Source organism: Caloenas nicobarica, chromosome 8 (genome assembly GCF_036013445.1).
Source record: "Caloenas nicobarica isolate bCalNic1 chromosome 8, bCalNic1.hap1, whole genome shotgun sequence".
Classification (NCBI taxonomy): Eukaryota; Metazoa; Chordata; class Aves; order Columbiformes; family Columbidae; genus Caloenas; species Caloenas nicobarica.
Window position 1 is genome coordinate 2,628,662 of NC_088252.1, and position 26,515 is coordinate 2,655,176.

Here is a 26,515-nt window from a genome sequence, read left to right on the forward strand (position 1 = left end):
GTTACGAGTGTGTGTTGTGGGCGGTGGGGCGCGGACGGGTTGCGCGCATGCGCCATGTGCGCGCTGAGGGCGGCGGCACCGCCCTGGGCCTGGCAGGACCAGGGTTGCGCGCATGCGCCGTGTGCGCGCTGAAGGCGGCGGCACCGCCCTGGGCCTGGCAGAACCAGGGCTGCGCGCATGCGCTGTGTGCGCGCTGAGGGCGGCGGCACCGCCCTGAGCCTGGCAGGACCAAGGTTGCGCGCATGCGCTGTGTGCGCGCTGAGGGCGGCGGCACCGCCCTGAGCCTGGCAGGACCAGGGTTGCGCGCATGCGCTGTGTGCGCGCTGAGGGCGGCGGAGCTGCCTGAGGCCGAACGGGCCGCCCATGGGGGTTTCCTCCGCCGCCCCCCGGCCCGCCTGGCGCCGCTGGGCCCCGCTGAGGTGCCTGAGGATCAGTCCCGGGCAGGTCCCGACTTGTGCTCCGGTGCCGCCTCAGCGGGGGAACCGTGTGCCCGCGGTGGGGGTTTGCAGGCCGTGGGCCGCGGGGTTTGAGGCCCTGAGGGGCCTGCACGCAGCGCCCCGCAGCCGCCGGGAGGTCGCGCTGACCAGCGAGCGGTTCGGGGTGCAGCGGCTGCCGTTCTCCAGGGTGGGGGACCGAGATGTGGCCTTTTTCGAGCGGGTCCTACCGGGCAGGGTCGTCACAGACCCGGAGGAGCTGAAACCCTTCAATGTGGACTGGCTGCAATCCGTGCGGGGTGAGTGGGTGAGCGACTGTTTGGGTAAAACCTCCGCTCTGCTGCCATTAAGGTACCGCAATGAAAAGTCTGCCGGAGAAAATCTCTCTTGAAACGGAGAAATAACAGCACAGTCAACTATACTGTTAAGCGTCATTCTTTATTTTATCAGCGCTGGGATCATCCTCCATCAGTGCTCCAAACACTGGACGCGCTTGCGTTGCTTATATTCACATAATTATTTCATATTCATTACAATTTTTGAAAATTTTGACATAATACATCAATACTAAGAAATAATTGGTGATGTTAGTTGTAATTGTTTAGTTTCTTGCTGACAATACATCTGTTAATTATTAAATATAAGCTAAGCGCTCTGCTTCTAAACAATGTTATTACTTAATCTTCTGGCTCCCTCTTGTGCAGAAGGATCTAAAACTTGAAAAATATCCCCTGTTTTGCATGTGGTCAGAAAGCGTTTATATCAATTGGTTAATGATGGGTACGTGTTTTGTAACTTGGTCGCAGTGTACATTAATTTGGCAGCTTCTCTTCACTCTGTTTATAGCAGAACATGTCCTTACAGACCATGTCCCTACAGACCAGGCAAAATGAGTTTTCCCCATAGAAAATATTCCCTTGAGAATTCCTTTCTGGTAATCTTTCAGACTCCTGTTAAAGAAAAAAAAAATCTAAGCCTTGTTAATTTATTATTTTTTTTCCTGAAAAAAAAAAGGTTCAGTTACCAATTCCTAAAGTTTTGGCTGAGCCTCAGAAAACAAGCGTCGCGAATTTTCTGTTACTTTTCTCAAAGATTCCACGAGAATATAACACATTCCCCATTGCTCCCACTGGCAGCCAAGTCTACATATACAGACAAGGCTTTTCCAGCACTTTAAGGGAAAACTTGCTGTTGAAAATGTTTTGAAAGTGGTTAAAATGACTCTGCCTCACAATGGAGGGAATATGCAATATACTAATTTGTACTTTTCACAGTCCTACTGAAATCAGTTGCTTCCAACAATGCAAAACTCAGCATGTAATTAAACCTGTAAGATTTGATCTTCACGCTGAAATAAAGGTATAATTTCATACAGACTTGTTCTTTATGCCCATCGTGATATCTGTTATGCAATTCTGTTACAATTTGTCTACCACATTTTATAATGTCAAAAGCCTTCTATCTCTGAAATCTAAGCGTTCGGTAATTTTCTATTACAACAAAATTTCTCTTCCATATTTATCATAAAAAAACAAAACAAAACATGAAATGACTTTCAGCCGAACTTCTTAATATGACCATCTGTGTAATTACTAAGACTCTTACTGAACCAGCAGCTTGCAAATTATTAACTGGATTCTGCTGCTTGTATCATTGGGAGTCCTGCCAGTGACTTCAATGGAAGCAGCAAAGACCGTTATTATTGGATAACTCAAAGTTCTAGTGAGAAATGACATTGGTATATCGACAACAGCTTGTTTCTTTTTAACTTGGATTCCACTTTGTTTTGTTTGATGATTCTGGAGGGAGCGTTGTTTTTTCAGATGTTACGCTTTGCCACCTTTTTCTTTCCAGCCTCTTTAGAGCCCACAGCTCGCCCTGATTGTCCCTTGTTTTCCTTGCAGGCTGTAGCCAGCTGATGTTGAAGCCGCAGACAACAGCGGAGGTGTCGCAAATCCTCAGGTAACGTGAACCTTTCCTGCTGAGCTTTGTGCTGAGGAAACTCAGGTTTATTCCAGGAGGCTCCACATCTGGAGGTTCAAGCATCGGAGTCGCTGCAGTTGTTTTGTTCTTGGCTGTGTGTCTTGTGGTTGAGCTCTGGCGGCTTCAGCTCTCCCTTCTGCGCTTTATATCCATTGTACTCCCGATGTTTCCTCAAGTACCAATTGTTCCAGCTGCTCCCAGGACAAGAGACACTGCACGCTGTTGCTAGTCCGCGGGTATGTGTGTGCTGATGGGTAGGCAGTGTTGCTTGTCTAAAAAAAACTACAGATTCCTAATTAGGAAGGGTTTCACACAGACAGCTGGAATTTTTCAAGGCGGAAAGAGATATCTGCTTGTGCCTTTTACTTTCCAGGGCCATGGCTCTCCTGGCCCTCAGCGGGTCACAGAATCACAAAATGTCAGGGACTGGAATGGACCTCGAAAGCTCATCCAAGCTCCTCTCAAGCACTGGTACAGTTTTTGACAGTTTAGTAGAGCAGAAAAGCCATCAGTACTGAACACGCAACATTGATAAGGCTGCCGCGTGCTTACCCTTTGCAAAGACACCTGGCTGGGAAAGATGCTGAAGGGAGTGGAGCATCTCCCGTGTGAGGAAAGGCTGAGGGAGCTGGGGCTCTTGAGCTACAGAAGAGGAGACTGAGGGGTGACCTCATTAATCGTGATCAATATGGAAAGGCAGAGCATCAGGAGGATGGAGCCAGGCTCATCTGGGTGACAGCCAGTGATAGGACAAGGGGCAATGGGTGCAAACTGGAACACAGGAGGTTCCACTTAAATAGGAGAAGAAACTTCTTCCCGGTGAGGGTGGCAGAGCCTGGCCCAGGCTGCCCAGGGAGGTTGTGGAGTCTCCTTCTCTGCAGACATTCCAACCCGCCTGGACACCTTCCTGTGTAACCTCATCTGGGTGTTCCTGCTCCGGCGGGGGGGTTGCACTGGATGAGCTTTCGAGGTCCCTTCCAATCCCTGACATTCTGGGATTCTGTGACCGTGTGTGAGTTTGGGGTGGACGTGCCGGGTGGGGCTCTTCAGGGACACAGCAGGCAGGGAGGTGAAGCAGCTGGGCTGTGGGTGCACGTGCTTCTTGCCTACAGGGCGTTAATTTCTTGAGGGGAGGAGGAGGGCAGTGATGTCTTAAACCTGACGGAGTGCTGCTGGAGGTGATGTCTCAGAACCCACTGAGGACATCGGGTTGTTAACAGACTGCTGCGCACACAGCGTACGTGTGACAGGGAGCTGGGATTTCCAGGCAGAAGTTGCGCGGCAGATCTATCGATACATGTGGGCATAACCCCAGTTGTTCATTCCTCTGCTCAGTGCTGGGTGAGTTGAGTGAGGAGTTGTGCTTTCCCACTTTCGCAGTGAAACTGTCCCCTTGTATCAATCTTTAGGCTAAACGCTGCTTCATTTTAAGGAGCGTTGGGCACCCTCACGTTCACGTGGAGGTGGAACTCTTCTGATAGACTGGGTTATGCATAAGGCTTCAGAAACCTTTTTCCTTCCAGGTACTGCTATGAGAGGAACCTGGCAGTGAACCCCCAGGGGGGGAACACTGGCCTTGTCGGGGGCAGTGTTCCCGTCTTCGATGAGATCATTCTCTCCACTGCTCTCATGAACCGGATCATCAGCTTTGACAAGGTGTCTGGTAAATATTGTAGAGACATGAGGCACAGAAACGAGCCCCAGGCCATAACTCAGCTGATTTCCTGGGAGACGATAACTGCAGGATCAGCAAGGTTCAGTGCAGCAGCGCCACAAGGGATGTCAGAGGTTTGTTTCATCCAGGCTCCTGCTGCCCATGTAATCCTTAGGTTATAACAGTAGCAGATGTAAAAATATGTCTGGTGACAGGAAGAAGAAGGAGAGAAGAGAAATGTGGACATGCTATGAGCTCTTCATAAATCCCAGTGAGACACCCAGCAGGTGGAGCAGGATGACGGTGCTGAAGAAGGCACATGGTAGCTGCACTAGCAGAGGGAAGGGAGGGATGGGGAAAACTTAGAGGTCGTTTGGATTTCGAGAGTTAAGAACCAGGTTTGAGTATTTCAGTTCTTAAAACAGAAAGAGAAAACCAGGCAGAGATATACTTCATGTCACTGTGTTTTACCAGCCTGGAGTTGGGTATGACCAGATGGCAAAGCTCCCCCAGACCCGAGGAGGGGCAGGACAATTCCTTGGAGCACACACAGTCTGCTCGTGTGTTTAATTCAATCCCAAAAAGTTTTGGAGGAAGAGGCAGTTGCCTCTGCCTGTACTTATCCCTCCTCTTGAGGAGGCACCTTCTCCTTGGGCACTGGGTTGTAGCGGGAGGTTTCCGTTTCAGGAATCCTGGTGTGCCAAGCTGGTTGCATCTTGGAGAAACTCAACGAGTACCTGGAGGAGCAGGGTTTCGTCATGCCGCTCGACTTGGGAGCCAAAGGCAGCTGTCACGTCGGTGGTAACGTGGCCACAAATGCTGGAGGCTTGCGGCTCTTGAGATATGGCTCTCTGCGGGGGACGGTGCTGGGTCTGGAAGTGGTAAGGCGAGTACCTGGCAGTTCGCTTCTGCATTTAAACTTCTGCTTCTTACTGTTTTCTGCTGTTCCAGCCCTTAGCTATCCATTATGCAGACACGTTCCTCTCCAGGCTGAAGAGAAGCTGCCAAATTAATGTACACTGTGATTAAGTTACAAAAGACGTACCCGTCGTTAACCAATTGACATGAGATAAATGCTTTCTGACCACCTGCAAAACAAGGGGATATTTCTCAAGTTTTAGATCCTTCTGCATGACAAGAGGGAGACAGAAGGTTAAGTTACACATTGTTTAGAAGCAGAGTGCTTAGCTTATATTTAATAATTAATAGATGTATTCTAAGAAAGAAGCTAAGCAGTTATAACTATCATCATCAATTATTTCTTAGTATAGATGTGTTGTATGTCAAAATTTTCAAAAACTGTAACGCATATGTAATAATTATGTGAATATAAGCAACACAAGAGCATCCAGTCTTTGGAGCACTTATGGAGGATGATCCCCAGAGCTCCCCAGTGCTTCACAGTATAATTGACTTTGCTGTTAAGTTTATTTCTCCGTTTCAAGGCTCCCACTCTTTAATTGTGTCTTGTATGGCTCTTTTGAGAAGGGTCAACACGTGTCTTCGTGCATGAACCGTCTGTTATTGCTGCCGCAGCTTCTGTCAGCTTAGTGGCAGAGGTGATGTGAGGTGGTTTGCTGATCTAGAGAAGTGAGAAACAGGCGGTGAGAGTTGCGATGATTCTGAGTCACCTGCGTGAGGCTGGATCCTCCGTGGAGCGGTGGGTCTCTGAAACGCTCTGCTAAATCCATCCTGCAGCATCTCTTCTAGTGGCTGCTAGCTCAACTTTTAACAGAGCTGTCTACTTTAGGTTTGGCCGCTGGTTTTCTCCCAGAGGGTTTGCTGTTCCTCAGCCCTGCAGACCCACGCCTCTGCATGCGAGGGCTGGGATCAGAGGTTCTGAAAGACTTTTGGGGTTTGGGAGCAGAGAGCTGATAGGAAATAAATTGGGCAGGTAACAAAAGCCTGGTTTGTTTTTATTACATAGAGCTTTTATCTCCCAGGTTAGTCACTCTAGTGTCAAAACAGCCTTTGATAACATGTCTTAGAGACATTCGGCCTTGATTTAAGGCACAAGTGGTGAGAGCTTACTTAATTCTGCTTAACTCTTCACTGTTTCAAATAGTGTTCCCTGTTCCTGTTGAATAACAGGAGCTGGGGCTGCAAAGAGCGGCTGACCTTCAGCACTGGTGAGAAATATAGAGCAAACTCTGTCTTCTGTTGTCACTTGTCCTGCTGGAACATGTGCAAACAGCACCGTAAAAAAAAAAAAAAAAAAAAAAAAGCAAAAAAGTTTTGGGCAAGACTCAGGAAGGATGTAGAGGGGAGAAAGAGCTGGGAATGGAGGAATGGTGATGAGATTGCGGGCATGGGCTGCAGCTTTTCCTCAGTGTGGTGGCAGATGGCAGATTTCTCCATGGATGCTCTGACCGGGTGTCCGTGTTCTCACAGGTGCTGGCTGACGGCTCAGCTCTGGACTGCCTGATGTCCCTGCGCAAAGATAACACCGGCTACGACCTGAAGCAGCTTTTCATCGGCTCTGAGGGGACCTTGGGGGTTATCACTGCTGTCTCCATACTCTGTCCTCAGAAACCAAAGGCTGTCAATCTGGCATTCCTAGGTAGGAGCTGGTATTAATAATCTCATACCTGAATTCAGAGGCTGGGAAGGGAATAGGGTTGGAGTGAAGAAAGCACTGATCTGCTTCAGCGTCACTACCAGCATCAGCTGGTAATAATCACAGAATGTCAGGGACTGGAAGGGACCTTGAAAGCTCATCCAGTGCAATCCCCCCGCCGGAGCAGGAACACCCAGATGAGGTTACACAGGAAGGTGTCCAGGTGGGTTGGAATGTCTGCAGAGAAGGAGACTCCACAACCTTCCTGGGCAGCCTGGTCCAGGCTCTGGCACCCTCACTGAGAAGAAGTTTCTTCTATTTAAATGGAACCTCCTGTGTTCCAGTTTATACCCATAATACAGTGTTAATATGTTAAAACACATGTGCAGATATTTTATATCTGTGGTGTAAATGTGCAAAACACCTGCCAGGGCAGGTTGCTCTGCAAGGGAAGGGGAGCCAGGGGCTTGGCAGGATGAAGCGGCAGGTGGGGACACGAGGGCCTGGTCTGACAGTGCCCGGTGAGGCAAGAGGACATGGCTGGGGACAGCGGGCAGGGGCAGCCGCGATCCAGCAGTCACCGGGATCTGGATCTGGTCAGGGTCTGGATCAGCAGGGTACATGGCCAGGCACAGCTGCTTAAGAGCTGCTTCTGAGTGAGCTTTTAACAGAGTTGTTTGTGGGGAGCTTTCATGAAACTGGTTTTTTTCTTTCTCAAAAGCCTCCAAGGCCAGCAGGGACTTCTCAGTTTGCTCATATCGGATGTGGCCTTGAGAGCAGGGGGCCAAACTCCGAGGAGGGAACGAGTAGACTCCAGGTGCTGACAGACCTGTGGAATATGTGCGGGGGAGCCCAGAATTTGCCTGGACCCTCAAAGTGGCCTTTAAATTTCTCATGGGTTGCTGAGAACGAAGGATGGGCCAGGCATTTTGATATGAAGTACCTCAGAGTGTTCAAGAGCCCCTTGCCACAGCAAAGAGTAATTGCTATATCCTCCTGCCCTTCTGGTCTGAAACCTTTCTCAGCCCAAACCGTGCAGATCTAAACCCACGCAGGGCAGCAATTTACATTTTCTGGAGATGGGAAAGATGACTTGAATCCTGACAGACTTTTTAAAACTTTCTACAAGGTTATGGGGGGGGATTTTTTGTTCCTCACTCCTCTCTGTGTTCTGTCTGAAGGGTGTCAGAGTTTTGCTAAGGTCCTGGAAACATTTACAACCTGCAGAGCCATGCTGGGTGAGATCCTGTCTGCCTACGAGTTCATGGATGAGAAGTGCGTGGAACTGGTTGAGAGACACCTCAAGCTGTCCAGCCCAGTGACAGGTACCGGTGTCATTTGTGCTGGAGGAAAGAGGATTTGTGCCACTTGGGGACTTTTAGCCTAGTTTTGTAGATACATATACGTGTGACAGTGAGCATGTGGGCATCCCTCATAACTGGAGTGAGTTGAGAGAAGGGAACGGAGTTGGGGAAGGGGCTGGAGCACAAGTGTGATGGGAGCGGCTGAGGGAGCTGGGGGTTCAGCTGGAGAACAGGAGCTGAGGGGAGACCTTCTGATCTCTGACCTGCCTGAAAGGAGCTTGGAGCCAGGGGGGGTCGGGCTCTGCTCCCCAGGAACAGGTGCCAGGACCAGAGGAAATGGCCTCAAGTTGCGCCAAGGGAGGTTGAGGTTGGATCTGGGGAACAATTTCTTCCCCAAAGGGCTGTGGGGCATTGGAACAGGCTGCCCAGGGCAGTGCTGGAGTCACCATCCCTGGAGGGGTTGGACAGACGGAGATGAGGTTCTCAGGGACAGGGGTTAGTGGCAGGGGTGGGTTATGGTTAGACTCGGTGAGCTTGAGGGACTTTTCCAACCAAAATGATTGTATGGTTCTATAATTTTTGCACCCAGTATTCAATTCCAGACTCCTTTGGTGAAAGCCTCTAAACATAAGACATTGTGCTTCTCCTTGTTCTCAGAAAACTGCTAGTTTTCTGAAAAGCGGTGGCTAGGTAAAGGATAGAGTGTGTACATAAAGTGCCCTACAGATAAAGAACTGTCATTGAGCTGCCCTTCCACCTGGTACCAGGGAGATCTGGGCAGTAGAGCAACCTTGTGAAATGTGCCAAGCTAGGGAAAAGCTCCAGAACCTCTGCTAAATTCCTGTGCTTTTACCCCAGCTCATCTGCTTATTCTGTTCTCCCTCACTTTTAGGCAGCCCTTTTTATGTTTTAATTGAAACTTCAGGCTCCAATTCGACCCACGATGAAGAAAAATTGAACAGTTTCCTAGAACAGGCCATGACCTCTGGCTTGGCCACTGATGGAACTGTGGCAACGGATGATAAGAAAATAAAGGCAAGTCATTTTTTCCTCTTACATAAATCTCTTTGACAGGATTCTTTACTTGGATTTGTATTTTTAATAGGGAAATGTTCACACTGATATTTGCTATAAATGTCCCCGAGTGATGTGGTAGCTTATTTGGTGTATGCAGATGTGAAGAGAGAATATTTACCAGTGCTGACTCTTCCCAGAAGGTTTGAGTATTTGGATTTCAGTGGAAAAGATCAGAATAATGCATTACATCTTTCAGTAGTTGCTGCGGTAGGACCCAAACTCCCTGAAAATGATGGAAACCAGAAGCTGAGTTGTCAGTGGGGGCAGGAGTGAGCAAAGTTCAGTGTGTTAGAGCCGGAGACTGTGGTCCCAGGGAACAGGAGGGACACGTAGTGTCTCAGTGAGGGCGAGAGGTTTGTGTCTGCCCAGTGAACATGAGTATTTTACTGTGACCCATGTTTCTTCCAGCCCCAGTTCCCAAACTGACCCTTGCAGTTGAGTAGAGGAGCCACATCCCCCTTTCTTGGGAAACCCAGAACAGCTTTGGAGAGGCTGCTGTATCACTTTACCATACAGTGCTGCCAACAAAGCATTATTACTGCATTCCAAGAGGCAGAGGGTAGCGAGGGAAATCGAAAGTTGATGTTATACGCAAAAAAATCAAGGCTCTTTTTCCTTCCATGCCACAAAGCATGGAACCCAAGAGGTACTTGGTTTATTCGGATTTCTTCGATTCATCAGGCGCTGTGGAGCCTGCGGGAGAGGATCACAGAGGCTCTCACTCATGACGGCTACGTCTACAAATATGACATTTCCCTCCCTGTGGGAAAGCTGTATGATCTCGTGACGGACACGAGGGCTCGGCTGGGCCGGAGTGCCAAAAACGTGGTGGGCTACGGCCACTTGGGTAAGCGCGGATGCTGGGAAAGGAGGTGGTTGATCTTTTGCGCTCCAGGTTTTGCTGTGCACCTTCCTGGTAGTTTTAAAGGTTGTTTTTGGGTTAGTGAGAGGCATATATAGCCGAGAGCTGTCAGAAGAGGAGGATGTATGACGGTCTTCATGTTTTAATTTCATGCTTTCAGACTGTATTCCTTATGTTAGTGGCAGGTTTGCCAGCTGCTGAACTGCTCATTTGTATCTTCTTGCTCTATACTTTCTGTTTAAGTATGTAGGTTGTTTAATTGGACCATCAATTTGATTAATGTACTTAGATACACCTGGTAGATAAACACTTTCTTGTCAAAAATTGATGAGTTGTATTGGAAATCGATTTTATCTGAGCCATTAACCCTCCAAAAGAGAGTGAAAAAGGTAACGCACAGGAAGGGCGGTACATTCGTCAGAATGCTCTGAAACTAATTTGGTTTTACAAGCAGGTAAATTGGGAGCTTGGCAGAGCTGTTCTGTGAAAACCAAACCAAAACACAGGACATTCTTCAGCATGCTCAATTTGAGATGAACAAGTCTGCGTAACAAAGGCTGCCTCTGGTAGCTCTTGGGGATTAAAGTGTGTACTGTCAGGGCTTGCTGGGATGCAGGAAGAGGTTCTGGAGGGAGAATGAGTGAGTTGTGTTTGTGGTTTTTGGCTTCTGAATACCGGGCAACTATGTGCTTAATCAAATACCATCATGCGCAAGGGGCAGAAGGAGGAAATGTTCTGTTTGCTTTGTTTTGGTCGACATAGTGCCAAAGTGCATTTAGAACATCGCACCAACATAATAGGAAGAAAGTGATGAAGGGCCCTATTAAAACCTAATGGTCATTATGAAATACCATGGTGCAAGTCTTTGGGTTGTCATCTCCATAGTGGGTCAGTAATTAATGCAGCACAGTTGTTTGAATTTTAAAATCACAAGACTGTGAATTTGAAAGTAGCTTAACTCAGAGCACTTCCTCAAATATTGCACTGAAAGCGTGAAAAAAAAAAGATCTTGTGTCAGTCGTTTGTGCGCGCAGAGGCTGATGTTTGTAGAAGGACAGTGAACTTGTCCTTTTTCGCACAGTTTGGCGACCAACAAAGGCACCGTTGTTTCGGTGTGTGCAGGAGGCAGTAATAAGGCCCCATTGCAGGGCTGCTGAGATGTTCTTCCAGGTACACCTCTGCAATGTTTTCTTCCAGGAGACGGAAACTTGCACTTGAACATCACGGCGGAGTCCTACAGCCATTCCCTGCTGGAGGCCATCGAACCCTTCGTCTACGAGTGGACCGCGAGGTGCGACGGCAGCATCAGCGCGGAGCACGGGCTGGGCTTCAAGAAGAAGCAGTTCATTGGGTACAGCAAAGCCAAGGAGGCGGTTTTACTAATGCAGCGGTTCAAAGCCATGCTGGACCCCAAAGGGATCCTCAATCCCTACAAGATGCTGCCCTCCGGTTCCTGACAGCGACACGAGCAGATACAGTCATGCGGGGACGGCATCTCCGGCACCGTAACTGCGCTTTAGCCGTGAACAAACTGATGGATCGAGCACGTGGAGCGCTCCATGTTTTGTTTCTTTAGTGTGATGGAACAAGTAAAAGAACATGGTTCCTCTTCTCAGGGCTGCTCGCTCTTTCTGAAGAACATGTTACTGGTTTTGACTGGGTTTCTTATTTAATCTGAACATTGCAACCGAGCGCGCAGATATTGTGTGTGGATATTTGCCTTAGTTTGCTCTGATTTATTAGTGAAGTGACACCAGCCAGGGGAGGCATTTTCTCACGTGGCGTGTGCAAGTGAAGCATCAGGGGCAGAGGAGAACCACCTGTGGATACTACACCCCCATCTCCCAGTGGAAATGTTGCTCTCCCTCACTTGTTTTGGTCTAATACGCTTGTCCAAAAGCCCACAACAGCATCAGGTGGTGGCCTCTTCAGTGATGCCACCTGCATCCTGTCCCCAGTTGACATCAGTGTTGTCCCACTTGTGTGTTTGCCATCTGGAGACGGAGAAGAGAGGGTGCCCAGAGCTGTAACTACAGGGTGAGATGATCTGGAGAGGAAGCGCCAGCAGCCAGGCTGAGGAGGAACACCCAGGATGTCTGCCTGGCAGGGTCGGGCTTTGGGCACGCCAAGATTTCCTGCTTCCTGGTCTTCCCTTCTGTCCTTGACAGCAAGTCCCAGTTTGCTCTCGCAAAAGGTGAGAGCCGTTATCCCAATGATTTACTAGAAGAGGTAAAACCTGTGAATAATTCACTGGAAGAGGTAAAACCTGTGAATGATTTACTGGAAGAGGTGAAATCTCTGTCCCTCCCAATCTATAAACTAGATGAGGCTGGGCAGAGACAAGGACAGGGATGTTAAAGTTGCCCAGAGTTTTCTCTGCACTGTGTATGTGGTGCGTTAAGGCAAAAGAGATTTCTGTACATAACCGATTCTCATTTCTTTTCCCAAAGTGCCCCCATACCATGGTGTTTCAGCCTGGCAGGGGTGGTTCCGAGGCTCCCCGGTCAGTGTGCAGATCGGTGTGCGTGTCCAGCGCCCTGCTTGTGTTGGTGAGGCCACAGAGCAGCACAGGCGGCTGTTACCCAAAAGCAGCTTGGAAGATCTGGCAACAGGAGAATAAAAGAGGAGGAAAATAAAATCAGCCTGTCTGGCATTCAGGGGGATGCCTGATTGCAAAATATGCATCAAAAAAATAAAGGGTTTACTCAAGCAGGAGGGTGAGAGAAAGAAGGTGGTGGTGCGGGCAAGTATCAGAGGTCAGGTCAAGACCTAATAGAGCGTGATTTTATTTTTAAAGTAGGCTGATTTTACTCATGTTCGTGCTCTTGTCACTTTTGCACGTTCTCTCAGTAGCATATGTCACCTGTGCTGCATGTGTCACCTGCGCTGCATGTCCATACAGTCTGGCCAGGGACACTTGTGGAGGATAAGGGATGTTTGGGTGGGTCTCTTATACCTTTTAGGAGTCACTGATTATTATGGAATGATCCTTTTGACTTGGGATCTTGTTCGCACTGCCAGGGTTGGGTTAATGGTTGGTCTTGATCTTGAGGGTCTCTTCCAACCAAAATGATTCTATGATCCTCCACAGATCCTAAACACTGTCTCTGTTTCCTTGGTTCGAATATTTTTTTAGTAAAGATTTTAGGCAGGCTTTTGATACTGTCCCTCACAGCATCCTTCTGGACCAGTTGTCCAACTGGGAGATGAGTGGATTCATGGTACGCTGGGCAAAGAACTGGCTGGAGGGCAGAGCTCAAGGGGTTGTAGCAACCGGGGCTACATTTGGCTGGTGACCGGTCACTGGCGATGTTCCTCAGGGCTCAGTGATCTGGAAGCAGGGGTTGAACGCACCATTAGCAAGTTTTCTGGCAATACTAAGAGGTGGATGGACACTGGTGACAAGCGGTGTCCCTCAGGGGTCTGTATTGGGACCAATACTATTTCATATCTTCATCAATGGCAGACAGTGGGATCTAATGCACCCTCAGCAAGTCTGCAGGTGATACCGAGCTGAGCGGTGCCAGTGACACAGCTGAGGGACAGGGTGCCATCCAGAAGGACCTGGACAAGCTGGCCCATGTGAACCTCATGAGGTTCATCAAGGCAAAGTGCAAGGTCCTGCACCTGGGTCGGGGCAAGCCCCAGTATCAGTCCAGGCTGGGGATGGAGGAGTGGAGAGCAGCCCCCAGGAGAAGGACTTGGGGTGCTGGGAGGTGAAAGATTGGCCATGACCCAGCCATGTGTGCCTGCAGCCCAGAAGCCAATTGTATTTTGGGCTGCATCACCAGCAGCGTGGGCAGCAAGTCAAGGGAGGGGATTGTCCCCTCTGTTCTGCTCTGGTGAGACCCTCCTGCAGTGCTGGTCCAGCTCTGGGGTCCTCAGCACAGGACACACATGGACCTGCTGGAGAGGAGCCCCAGAAATGATCCGAGGCTGGAACAGCTCTGCTGGGAGGACAGGCTGAGAGAGTTGGGGGGTTCAGCTGGAGAAGAGAAGCTCCGGGGAGACCTTAGTGTGGCCTTTCCAACTTAAAAGGGGCCCATAAGAAAGATGGGGACAGACTTTTGAGCAGGGCCTGTTACGCTAGGACAAGGGGTGATGGTTTTAAACTAAAGGAGGGAGATTCAGGCTGGACATGAGGAAGGAACCGTTGGCCCTGAGGGTGGTGAGAGCCTGTCCCAGGTTGGCCAGAGAGGTGGTGGATGAACCATCCCTGGAGACATCCCAGGCCAGGCTGGACGGGGCTCTGAGCAACCTGAGCTGGTGCAGATGTCCCTGCCCATGGCAGGGGGGGCACTGGGGGAGCTGGGAACGTCCCTTCAACCCAAACCCTTCTGTGATTCTGTTATCTGTGGCTTGCCGTATGAATTCTGTCAAACCCCTTTAGCTCAGCTGCTGAGCCCTACGTACAGTGCTGAGCCCCAGCATTTCAGATGGATGTGAAGGTCCTTGAATGCCTCCAGAGGAGAGCAACCAAACTGATGGAAGATTGGAAGGAATGTCCTGTGAGGAGCAGCTGAGGACTCTGGGGTTGTCTAGTTTGGAGGAGAGGAGGCCGAAGGGTGACCTCCTGGCTCTGCAGCTTGCTGAGGAAGAACGTGGAGAGGGAGGCGCTGAGCTCTGGACCCAGGGACAGGACACACGGGCACGGGTCGGAGCTGAGCCGGGGGGGTCGGGCTGGACATGAGGAAGCGTTTCTGTGCCAAGAGGCTGTCAGACACGGAACAGGCTGCTAGAGACGGGGTCGGTGCCCCAAACCTGTCAGGCAACACCGTTTAAAATGATTTTATCTTTTGGTCAGCCCTGGAGTGGCCAGGCCATCAGTTGGACTAGAGATCATTGTAGATCCCTTCCAACTGAAATACTCTATTGTAAGATGGGCGGTTTTTTTGTTCTTTGGTGGTTTCGGTTTTTTTCTACAGTCTGTTTCGAGGAGGGGTTGTAGTTTACAGGCTGATGTACAGAACCGCATTGTCACCCTCCTGTTAGCATAGGGCAGGCCAAGTCATCTGCTGGTGACTCACCTGATCTGCTCAGCGTTCACTCACCACATCCGTATTTACTGACGTGTTGCTCTCGCCACCCGGGCTCTGTCGGGTCCAAGTGAAGCAGGTGCAAAGCAGAGGGCTGGTCTGCAAGGTGGGCAGGGAACTGGTTTGGAGGCTGCTGGTCACTGGTTTTCACTTCTATCTACTGGTTCAGGAGGCCTCACCGGACTCCACCGGACCAGGAAAGGTGGTTGTCTTACCCAGCAGCTGTCTTCTCCATTAGCTCCTTTCTGTGATTTCTGCTCTTCCACAGTGCAGTGAAATAGCTGTTCCAGCCAGAGCCCTTTTTTCTCGGAAGAAAATCATCCTACAGGGTCTTTTTTTCTTCTGTTTTTAACCCGAACACCATCTCCACAAGGCTGCAAGCCGTCGAATTGCATTCAGGATGATGGCTTACGCTCACACCTGTGCTGCAACACCCTTCTCCGTATAATTCTAAGGTCACAGCTCTCTCAACTCGGCCGCACAGATGCTTTCACCAGAAATACCTCTGTTGTTCGAGCTGCTCTCGCGTTCTGCCAGGTCGAGCGGATGCAGCTCGCTCATTCCGGATCAGCCTGTTTCTATTCTGCCTTTTTCCTACGCCATTCTTTCTCTCTCTTTTCTGCCCCTCTCCCCCCGCAAACCACTGACCATAATTGTTTAAAATACAGGCTTTACACGTGAATGGTTCTTTTTGGGAAGTGGAACTTTCCATACTGCTTTTTTTTTTTTCAGCCACATATGGAGAGAACGTGAGGGAGGGAGTCGGGGCTGAGCAATAACCCGATGCTGTGGCCGTTCTGGCACAGCCGCGTTCAGCCGCGTTCCTTACACGTGAAGATCCTAAAGCTCAATGTAAGTTTACGGTTTCAGCTGAATGACAGAGCAAATACCCTGAGGGAACAGAAGGGAGGAGTTATCATAGGGTTATTTTGTAGTATCTTTCCCAGACCTTAAACACCAGTATTGTCCTTCTTTTCTTTGTTTTCAATGATGCTTTCAAATATCAGTTCCCTGTTGTGCACGGGAGGGAGAGACAGGGTGGGTACATATATGCGTGGGGGGGATATTTTTATAAAGAATCATTGTGGTGGGAATTTTTTGTCCAAAATTCTATTTTTTTCTGGGATAGACTTAAATATGAGCATGATGTGGATGCTCAGCACTTGGAAGCGGTGGTCTCCTGGCACAGCGAGGAAGCAGTTGACTCTCTGTACTGGCTTTAGCGCGATAGAGTTAATTGTCATCCTTGCAGCTGGTACAGTGCTGGGTTTGGGATCTGTGACCGGTGTCGATAGCTTTACCAGGGACAGCTGAACGCCTACCTGCCATGGGAAGCAGTGAATTAATTCCTTTTGCTTTGCTTGCGCACGTGGCTTTTGCTTTACCTGTTAAGCTGCCTTTATCCCAACCTGAGAGTTTTCGCGCTTTCACCTTTCGGATTCTCTCCCCATCCTGCTGTGGGCGGTGAGCGAGTGGCTGCGTGGGGTTTAGCTGCCCACGGGTCTGACCCGCCACATTCGCCCCTAACCCAGCGTGAAGCGGAGGCAAGCGTGGAGCTATTACTTCATCATCCTGCCCAGCTAATTAATCCTGCGTCAGCTGCCTGCCCTTCAGTGCTGCCAGGCTTACTGCAGCCCAGCCCCACGTGAAGCATTTCTGCAGGTCACCGTATTTTTCTGCGTAACCAAACCTGACGATTCGTGTGCGACACCCCAGGAGAGAGCAATGATTCAATTGTAGAAGCGTAAAAAAAAAAATGGTCTTTTGTGATTCGTGGGTCCTACGAGCTTCTGAGCGAGAAATTGAGCAGCTGACGTGTATCGTGTAACAGGAGAACGAAGTCTATTAAATGTGACCCCCCACCAGCAGCAGGTGACGCTGTGCCAAGAGTAACCCTAGAAATTCTGTGTAAAGCAGCACATTGGCTCTTGTTCTACGAAGAAACTCGAGGAAAGCAACTCTATACCTTGTTAATCTCTGAATCTCAGTCAGCACTGGAGCTGGGGCTGGCCTGAGGAAGCTGTGATTTAAAAGGAAATGCTGTGTATTTGGGTACTCTGAACACTTAGCGCAACGTAAGTGAAGGATACCAGAATGCTGAGGACTTGGCTCTCGGTGTGGCAGGTTGGGCCATGAGCACACGAGGTTTAGAAAGGTGGCACCGTGGGCAGGGAGGGAAAAGGGACCATGTCAGGAGGTGCACGGGAAGTGGCACGGCAGTAAAAGACCAAAAGCAACAGCTTAAATCCACTTTTCCAGACTGGGAGAGGTGGGTGAATTTTTTGTTGCCTAAATGAGGAGAGCATTGACTTCCTCTGGCGTGGGGAGCAGGGGGATCACCCCAATCCAGACCTGCAGGACAAATCCTGCTCTCCTGGGGCAGTTTGCAACCATCAGGCCCAGTTTGGGAAGTGCTGGTGGAATCTCAAACCCCTGTGTAATGCAAGTTGGAATGTTAATCATAGAATCACTTTGGTTGGAAAAGCCCCTCGAGATCATTGAGTCCAACCGTTCCCCACTGCCCCATGTCCCTGAGAACCTCATCTCCGTCTGTCCAACCCCTCCAGGGATGGTGACTCCAGCACTGCCCTGGGCAGCCCGTTCCAATGCCCCACAGCCCTTTGGGGAAGAAATTGTTCCCCACATCCAACCTCAACCTCCCCTGGCGCAACTTGAGGCCGTTTCCTCTGGTCCTGGGGAGAAGAGACCAACCCCCTCCATGCTACAACCTCCTTTCAGGCAGTTGCAGAGAGTGAGAAGATACCACCAAGAAGTCACTGTGTAGATGAACCATTCAGGTAACACCTGTTCAAGGGCTCCCTCTCTCCCAAGGCCTAGATGGAGCAACGTTTCTAAGCTCTTCACCTCCAGCTGCAACATTTGCATTTTCACTGGGAAAGTGTTTGAACTCTACACGTTTTACAGGGAATTCCTGACACGGGAACGGTGTTTTGCTGCTGTCCGCTGTTTGCTGTTGCAATATGAGTCTGGCGGAGAGTTAACGGTCCTAAACCCCCGAGCAAGGAGTGGTGGGCAGGGGGAGACACTGAGTGATGTGACGCTGTGCAGGGTGACAAAGGGACCGATGATGCTGTCCTCCAGCCCCTGCCCGGCTCCTGCCCTCAGCCACCTGGTCCCCACCGAAGGGTCCCTGCTAAATCCTTCCATCGCTGCAAACCCCGTCTCCCGAGGCGGCTCTTTGTCAATGTCGTGCCAAACCAGAGTATTTCATGGGTTCATGGGTTATTAGTCACCTTCCACCCACCCCTGGGAACACCTGGCCACTCCCTTCGTCTTCGCCCATCCCATCGCACCAATGGGACGCTAGAAATAGAGACGCTTACGGTAGGAGCCGGAGGAGCCCACAGGCAAAAGGAGTATTTGGAGTCGATTTGCAAAGGAGATATTTTCTAGCTCGCAGCATGAAAAGCCCTGGGTGCGCTTCAAGGTAAGCGGCAGGGAGGCAAACGCTGCGGGCGCAGAATTTAAACAGTTTATAGTAGGTTCGGGTAATCCCTGTAAATTTTTAATCTATAAAGTTAGTTACTGTTAGCTCCAGAGTAGAGATGAATTTTGCCATGATTGTTTCTTTCCTGTATTGCAGGTCTTTTAATTTGAAAGAGTTTGGGTCAACACGGAGCTCTGTTACTTACAGCTTAAACCAAATCAATAAGAAGGTTGTCCCAAGCCTTAAAGCATCCATAGTGGCACCTCCGAGTGTGACCTGAGAGGCAGTTTTCTATGTTTTCTTCCCACCGGGGGGAGGCACAGGTCGGAAAGGCGAGATGAACCACCAGCTCCAGCCCTGCTGACAGCTCCCCAAGGTTTTTGGCTTCTTGGAAGAATTTTGTGTCTTAGCAATCAGCTCCCAAGAGGTTCCTCAAAGGGCTCCCAGGCTGGTTGCACGTCTTGCATGCTAAGGTGCCTCTCGTGTGATGTTCATTCGAATTGTGGCTTTCTCTCTTGAGGTTTGCTTTGCAAAAGACTGTGTTAATGGGGTAAAAAAATAGATGATCGTGCCCTGCGACTCTCGGCTGACTCGGGCTTCCCGCACCCCGGTGAAATGCTTCCTTGCTGTCGTGCGAGCGAGGAAGAAACCGCTGCAGCCACGATCCCTGTGTCATGTTCTCCAGGCTCCCGTGGATGGGCTGGGTGGTTACAAAATCCCTCTGCCTGCCGCGGTAACTGTATAAAAGATCAGCTCTGTCTGCTGTAACGCCTGGTACTTGCTTTATTTTCCTCCAGCCTGTGTGTGTGAGACAGTCAACAGCAAAATAGTTCTGGGACAGGTGGGTCTTGCCTGTCTTGAAGGGATTAGAGGGAGGGGAAATATTTTAGCCGTTGTTGAATACGGTGTCTGTTAGCCCAGCACAGGCAGATTTAGAAGTGGCTTGGTCAGAGCCTTGCAGTCTGGTGACAGATGTGTGTGGCACTAAGGGCTGGTTCTCACCGGGGTGTGCCGGGGCGGTGGGAGCAGAACGGGCAGTGAAACCCCACGTGTGGGTCCACAGGACACGCTGGAGGCAGCGACAGCCCCTGCGGGGCAGCTGGGGTGGCCGAGCCCCTGGGGTGATGGGGACGAGAGAGGTTCTCCTGCCCCTCTACTCTGCCCTGGTGAGACCTCATCTGGAATATTGTGTCCAGTTCTGGCCCCTCAGGTCCAGAAGGACAGGGAACTGCTGGAGAGAGTCCAGCGCAGCCACGAAGATGCTGAAGGGAGTGGAGCATCTCCCGTGTGAGGAAAGGCTGAGGAGCTGGGGCTCTGGAGCTGGAGAAGAGGAGACTGAGGGGTGACTCATTCATGGGGATCAATATGGAAAGGGGGAGTGTCAGGAGGATGGAGCCAGGCTCTTCTGGGTGACAACCAGTGATAGGACAAGGGGCAATGGGTGCAAACTGGAACACAGGAGGTTCCACTTAAAGATGAGAAGAAGCTTCTTCATGGTGAGGGTGCCAGAGCCTGGCCCAGGCTGTCCAGGGAGGTTGTGGAGTCTCCTTCTCTGCAGACATTCCAACCCGCCTGGACACCTTCCTGTGTAACCTCATCTGGGTGTTCCTGCTCCGGCGGGGGGATTGCACTGGATGAGCTTGCGAGGTCCCTTCCAATCCCTGACATTCTGTGACAGGACCCTCTGCACCAGTCCTGCCCAGGGCTGCCCTGCAGCCCCTCCTCTTGCCTGACCCTGGTCTCTGTTTGCCTGCGCTCCTCCCTGGGCACCACCTTGATCCCTGACCTTCCCCTAAGCACCCCATCCCTGTGCTGGACTGAGCTTCAGCAGGGTGACAGTGGCTGCTCTCCCTTCCCTGTCCCACTCCCTGAACTGGAGAGCCAATAACCATCCATCCATCCATCCATCCATCCATCCATCCATCCATCCATCCATCCATCCCAGGCAGGGGAACAAGCCCCAAACCACAAGGCAGCATCATTTGGCACCCCCGGGACGAGAAGCCCCTCAATCCTGCATGAGGACTGGCAGCTCTGTGGCCCACATACCAAAGAAATCGGTCACTCCTGCTCCTCTGAGCTGGACGTTCTGGGAAGATGCCATGGTTTGGCCATCCCAGTGTGGGCTGGGTGGCCACTGCTGATGGTGACAGCGTGGACATCGCTGGGCTGTGGGTCACTGTTGTCTTCAGGAGGGTGCTGTGAGGGAGGGTTGAGCTCTGCACAGATCCTCAGGGCTCACTGGGGCACATTCGTGCCCAAAACTTACCCACAGGACGTTTAGCACTGCACTTGGAGGCTTTATGTGCCTAGATAATCCAGATCGTTGTCCCTCCCTGTTTCTCCAGGTGCAAAATCTGGGTGTGTTTTGGGGCTTTTGAAGCACATTCAGATGAAACAGGTCTGCTGGACGTTGTAGCACAGAGGGTGCTGGTCCCAAGTAATAAGTGATGGGACCAGAGGAAACGGCCTCAAGTTGCGCCAGGGGAGGTTGAGGTTGGATCTGGGGAACAATTTCTTCCCCAAAGGGCTGTGGGGCATTGGAACAGGCTGCCCAGGGCAGTGCTGGAGTCACCATCCCTGGAGGGGTTGGACAGATGGAGATGAGGTTCTCAGGGACATGCGGCAGTGCCAGGGCTGGGTTATGGTTGGACTCGATGATCCTGAGGGTCTCTTCCAACCAAAGTGATTCTAGATAATCCAGACCATTATCCCTTGCTGTTTCTCCAGGTGCAAAATCCGGATGTTGTCTGGGGCTTTTGAAGCACATCCAGATGAAACGGGTCTGCTCAGGGCATCCTGTGACGCTGGAGATGGGCTCAGTGTGCTGCACGTTTGGGGATTTGGAGACGGGGTGGCACTATATAATTGGTTATTAAAGTAAAGAACTATTAAACTATGGGATGCCTCAAGTAGCCAAGTTCTAGAGCTCTACAGATCCTGTCTGCTTGCAGTAGCAGGGATTGGTAATCCTGGAGCATATTGTCATCCTGATCTGTCTTCAGGACTGGTTTAGGCACATATTGATTTGTTTGCCCCATAAGACATCCATCGGAGTTGCTGTTTTGAGGACACCACCCAGACAAATGCGTGGACCATTACTGCACATATTAAACCCTACAGCAAAGGTGCGGGAGAAGGACATCACCAGATTGGTTTAGGAAAGACCTCCAGGCAGAGTGATGTGTTCTGGAAAACCATCACACTAACATTGGCTTCGGTTTAAATGAAAGACCAAAAAAATGGGCAGGAGCTGCATTTGACAGATGTGCCTGTGGGCTCCTCTGCATTTCTTCACCTGCCTCATCTCTATTTACCTATGCAGAGCAATCAAAAGAAAGGGGATTTTCTCACCGCCGTTCCCCTAACAGGTCTGGGACCAACAGATAAGAAATATTGATGAAAGGCTGCTTGTAGTTGAAACTCTTCGTGCAGGAGCCGTGCTGCAAATTCATGTCGGAGGTTTGTACTGGCTGAGGCTCTGGCTCTGGGAAGGGCTCTTCCCCCGAGGACGTCCCGTTTTGGCTGGGGTGCTCCAGACGGGGAAAACGTTCTTGTGCAAAGCAAAGCTTGAAGTAAAAGTGGTTTGGGGCAGCTTTGCATAGCGAACAAAGTCAGATGCTTTTGTGCAGTGCCATCGCGATGCTGCCAACGTCGTCGCCTGTCCCCACGCTTCCCGCGGCATTAACATTCAGTCCATGGCTCCCGGATCACAGCCGTGTTTTATTGCACAGCTCTTTCTGTTCTGTTGGACTTTGCTCTTGTCCTCTCTCCGGTTTTCTATGGCGCGATCCAGGCTGCCACAGCCCGGCTTTGTCGTTCCGTGGCCTGTCAGTGGGAGGCTGTGGACCATGCCAGATAAAGCTGGGGTTTGCGCTCTCCTAAGGCCAGCTAGAAGGAGCGATTCAACGTCTTTCACGTTGTACAAGCTGGAGGTCTATGAAAGCCACCACCCTGTGCAGCAGGACCATGCGTGAGGACCCCTTGGCCAGCAGGACAGTAGAAAGGACCACCAGGTCCAGACCACACCAATCCTTGTGTCCCCATTGCCCCTCGGGTTGGGCAGGCTTGGAGCATTCCTTGCTCGCTTGGGAGAGTGACCACAAGGGTGACCATCCCAGGCTGTAAATGGGACTGCATCTTCTCAAAATAATTTAAAGACCAAGCCAGATCCTCTGCGTTTTGGAAATGGCAGCTGAAAACACGGAGTTCACGCCGAGTTAAAGAAGTTTTTAAGATCGGAGAAGTCAGATCAAGCTTGACGATGAAAAGTTCCCTTCTGGTGGGCATCAAACCTTCAAAAGATCCTGTATGTGTCCCAGCTAGAACGCACTGCTGATGGTACATGGTAGTTGCCTAATTAGTGCTGGAAAAGACTCCCCGCTCATCGTTTTCCAGGCAAAGGTGAATGGTCCAAAGAGCCACCTCCGAGCTCAGGCAGGTTAAAGTCTGGCCAAGGGGAGAATATCTGATGAACAGGAGAGTTGGGCTGGGACGAGCTATCGCAGCGTCCTCTTTTCTGAAGGCAGGGCGTAATTAGTCCGTTACAGGTGCTGTTGGGTTATTAATTGTTTTTCTGTTTCAAAAAATCTACCTTATATTGAAAAAAAACTCAGTTTCCTGTTTCTTTGAGATCGCTGTCTTCTGGAGTGATGTGATTGTGCCCAGCTTTCTTACCAAGGAAATCCTTATACCCTACAAAGGGCTTGTTTTCCAGCTCTCAGTGGTTGCTGAGAAAAGCTTGATGTGAATAAGCTCTAAAGCCCAAGAAAACCAAAATAAAACGCAGCGGAGCAGAGCAGGAGGCTGTTGGAAGGGCTCAGCAGGCCCTGCCTGATGTGACCTGTGTCTTGCCAAAGGCCAAACTTAGGGGAGTGACAGTAAAAACGCAATTTCTCACTGTTCTACCTCTAGTGCCGGAGCTGCTGACACAGGTGGGGGAGCCAACAAATTGTGCTCCTGGTGACAAAAATTCCCAAGGGCAATATGCAAAGTTTGTTGGTTCACATTTGGGAAAGGACTCTCGGATAAAAATCCACTGAAACTTTGCTTTCTTTCCAGGCACATCAAATGTCTCATCGTCAACCTTTTCCTGGGACTTATCTTCCTGTCGGGATTCTACCATGCGAAGAATAAAAGTTTCCAGTAAGTGAAGCAGAAGAGAGGTCGCACGACTTTATCTGCCCAGGGCAGCAAGGACCTGACCTGTGACGCTTGATTTAACTCTCATGAGGTTTAGGGTCATTCTGGAAGGGCAGAAGCCCAAAGCTGGGTCCTAGATCCGCATTTGGGCAGGCAAGGGATCAAATTAGCCAAAATGCAGCTCTTTGGGGGAAAATCGGCTGTACAGAAAAAAGAAAAGGGCATCAAGATGAAGCCTTTGGGTAAGTGAGGACTTGGAGAAGCAGAAAACTGTCCGATTTTTATGCCTGAGGGATGGGGCTTGTTTGGGTTGGTGTCTTGCCCCAGCTGCAGGTGTGGTATCAGGAGAACCTGCTGGGGTTCGGCTTTGCTGGGTCTCAGAGGTGGGATATGGCACTGGAGAGGCTGTTCTCCTCATCTGTTGTCTTCCTGCAGGATCCTGAAGAGACACAAGGAGCTGCTGATACCTTCCATGCCTTGCCGTGCCAAGACTAACGTCATGTTCCTCAAGACCCACAAGACGGCCAGCAGCACCGTCCTCAACATCATGTTCAGGTTTGCGGAGAGCTACAACCTCACCGTCGCCCTCCCCGCTGACCACCACGTCCACCTGGGCTACCCGGAGACCTTCCTGGCCCACTTTGTGGAGGCATTTCAAGCCACAGGACAAAACTACAACATCATGTGCAACCACCTGCGGTTTAACCCCTCGGAGGTAAGAAAGAGCCATGATGTCTGCGGAGAAACCCGGCTGAACAAGCAGTGCCTTGGGACTAACAGCCTCTTCTTCTTCCCGGCACACAGGTGCAAAAGGTGATGGCAGCGAACACCTTCTACTTCTCCATCCTGAGGAGCCCCATTTCTCTGCTGGAGTCTTCCTACATCTACTACAAGAACATTGTCCCTGCCTTTAGGCTCTCCAAGGACGTGAACGAGTACCTGGCATCACCCACGAAGTATTACCACCTGGCGGATTCCAGGGAAAACATCTACGCCAGGAATATCATGTGGTTTGACTTTGGCTACGATAACAATGCACAGGACAACAGAAAGTACGTCCAGGCAGTCCTGAAGGAGATTGAGCAGAACTTCCACCTGATCTTGATAGCAGAGTACTTTGATGAGTCCATGATCCTCTTGAAGCACGTTTTGTGCTGGGATCTGGACGACGTGATTTACTTTAAGCTCAATTCCAGAAGCCAGGACACTGTCCAGACCTTGACTCCGGAAAGCAAGGAGCGGATAAAAGCGTGGTGCTCGCTGGACTGGCAGCTCTACCTGCACTTCAACCAGAGCTTCTGGAGGACAATTGAGGAGACCGTAGGGCTCAAGGAGCTGGAGAAGGAGGTGAATCACCTGCGAATGAGGCAGAAGGAGCTAATGGAGACCTGTCTCTCAGACCAGAAGGCGGTGGAGAAGGATCGCATCCAGAACAAAGCTCTCCTGCCTTTCCAGTCAGGGGCTGCAAATATCCTTGGGTACAATCTCAGACAAGACTTAGACAACAGGACTTTGAGAACCTGCCAGAGAATGGTGATGCCAGAGCTCCAGTACACGTCCTACCTCTATGCGGTTCAACACCCGCACAAGAAGAGGAAGCCGTTCGGCTTGTCCTTGCCCGGTTTACAGAAGATGACGCAGCTCCCAGTTCCCAACTAGGGCACGCGACAACCTGCTGCGGTGTCACATCGCCCCACGTCTGGCACGTGGCTGGCCCACAGGACTCTTGCACATGAAGGGGACGTGGCGGGGGGGAGTTGGGCTTTGTTCGGGGCCACCGAGCTGGTGGTGAGTCCCTTTTTGGGGGACCTTGAGCCAAAGGCTCTGTGTTGGCTGGATCCTCCTCCCCGCTTGCCGGGGACAGCCAGCAGTGCTGAGCGCTGGGCGGGCTTTCAGCTGGCTTAGGCATTCCTGCCTCTTAATCATTAATCACGGGATTAATCATTTTTTTTGCATTTGCCTTCATTTAACGGTCATCATCATGTCCGGGCTGGTCACAGCTCACTGGAGTCCTGATTTTCGGCATTCAGGGGAAAAAGGGGGAGGGAGAGGAAAACAAGGGGGGCACAACGAGAGGACGCGGCGCTCGAAGGAGCAGGAGCGATGTTGGGTCTCCTGTCCCCGAGGACATCTGACCACCACGCGATGCTGGGGCTGCTTTTTGAGTGGGAATCCCAAGCACCGTGCCCAAAGCCGGGTGCGCTGGCTGGCAGCCTTTCCTCACCAGCACGTGAGACGTCCCTCTCATCCGTGTCAGGAGGTGCGGGGGGCTCTGCTCCACTCGGGACCACTGGGTGCTCCTCTGGGAGGGCCCGTTTTGTGGTTTCCCCCTCTCTCTTGGGTGAGAGTCCCCAGTCCCTGGGCAGGGACAGTCCCTTGGGCTCAGGACCCCTGAAGCCTGTTATCAGCAAAAGTTTCTTTGGTTTCCCCCACTGCTGTGTTGGTCAAACTCCCTAACAGGGATGAGGAGAGGGCTGGAAGGAGGCACAGCTGCTGCTTCTTTAGGGCATGACCTCATTATTGAAGGAGGTAATTAAACCTGCTCATTTGCTGCTGTGAAGGTCTGTCGGCAGGATGGAAGCTCCAAGTCCACGGGCTCTGGCGTCACTGCTGTTAATGATTGTGTATCGCCTGTTTCCATCACCCGTGGTGCAGCATCTCGAAGCTTGGCCAGCGCCTCCTCCTGCTTGCGCCAGCCGGGCTGGCGGTGGGGATCCGATGGGATGATGGATCACCTTGGGGATGAAGCCAACGGGGCAGCCGGGAGGCAGGAGAGATGCTGTCGAGGGTGAGCGGGGTGAGAAGCAGAGCTGGGTTTTTCCTAAGCGGTGTTTAAAGCCAGCTGGGAGCTGGGGTAGGCGGCTGAGGCGAGGGTTAACCTGCGATGGAACCCCTGCTCCTCTGTCATGTACAACAGGAGCAGTGGGGACATTAGCAGCACCATCAGGGTTTTCTGCTCCAGCAACCCCAGCTAAGATTAACCAGCTTTAGGAGGTGTTTGTAGCTGGCCGGGGCGGA

General features: G+C 50.9%; 2 protein-coding genes across 4 annotated transcripts; both read left to right on the forward strand.

Moving 5' to 3' along the window:
* The first annotated feature begins 331 nt into the window (after window positions 1-331).
* D2HGDH (D-2-hydroxyglutarate dehydrogenase) lies at window positions 332-11,482 on the forward strand. 3 transcript variants are annotated; one of them, XM_065639932.1, is made up of 9 exons: window positions 332-733; window positions 2,339-2,396; window positions 3,941-4,080; window positions 4,759-4,952; window positions 6,463-6,631; window positions 7,810-7,953; window positions 8,825-8,967; window positions 9,691-9,856; window positions 11,069-11,482. In XM_065639932.1, exons 1-9 carry the CDS (start codon window positions 364-366, stop codon window positions 11,326-11,328), a joined length of 1,644 nt encoding a protein of 547 aa, XP_065496004.1. In that variant the 5' UTR covers window positions 332-363; the 3' UTR covers window positions 11,329-11,482. The 3 variants fall into 3 exon arrangements, with proteins under 3 accessions (XP_065496004.1, XP_065496006.1, XP_065496005.1); XM_065639934.1 differs by lacking the exons at window positions 332-733; window positions 2,339-2,396; window positions 3,941-4,080 and adding an exon at window positions 4,130-4,205; XM_065639933.1 differs by lacking the exons at window positions 332-733; window positions 2,339-2,396; window positions 3,941-4,080 and adding an exon at window positions 4,252-4,393.
* Window positions 11,483-11,980: 498 nt separating this feature from the next.
* GAL3ST2 (galactose-3-O-sulfotransferase 2) lies at window positions 11,981-25,506 on the forward strand. Its single transcript, XM_065639935.1, has 4 exons — window positions 11,981-12,065; window positions 23,417-23,500; window positions 23,933-24,212; window positions 24,302-25,506. The coding sequence occupies exons 3-4, from the start codon at window positions 23,970-23,972 to the stop codon at window positions 25,154-25,156; spliced, it is 1,098 nt and encodes a 365-aa protein (XP_065496007.1). The 5' UTR covers window positions 11,981-12,065; window positions 23,417-23,500; window positions 23,933-23,969; the 3' UTR covers window positions 25,157-25,506.
* The last annotated feature ends 1,009 nt before the right edge of the window (window positions 25,507-26,515 follow it).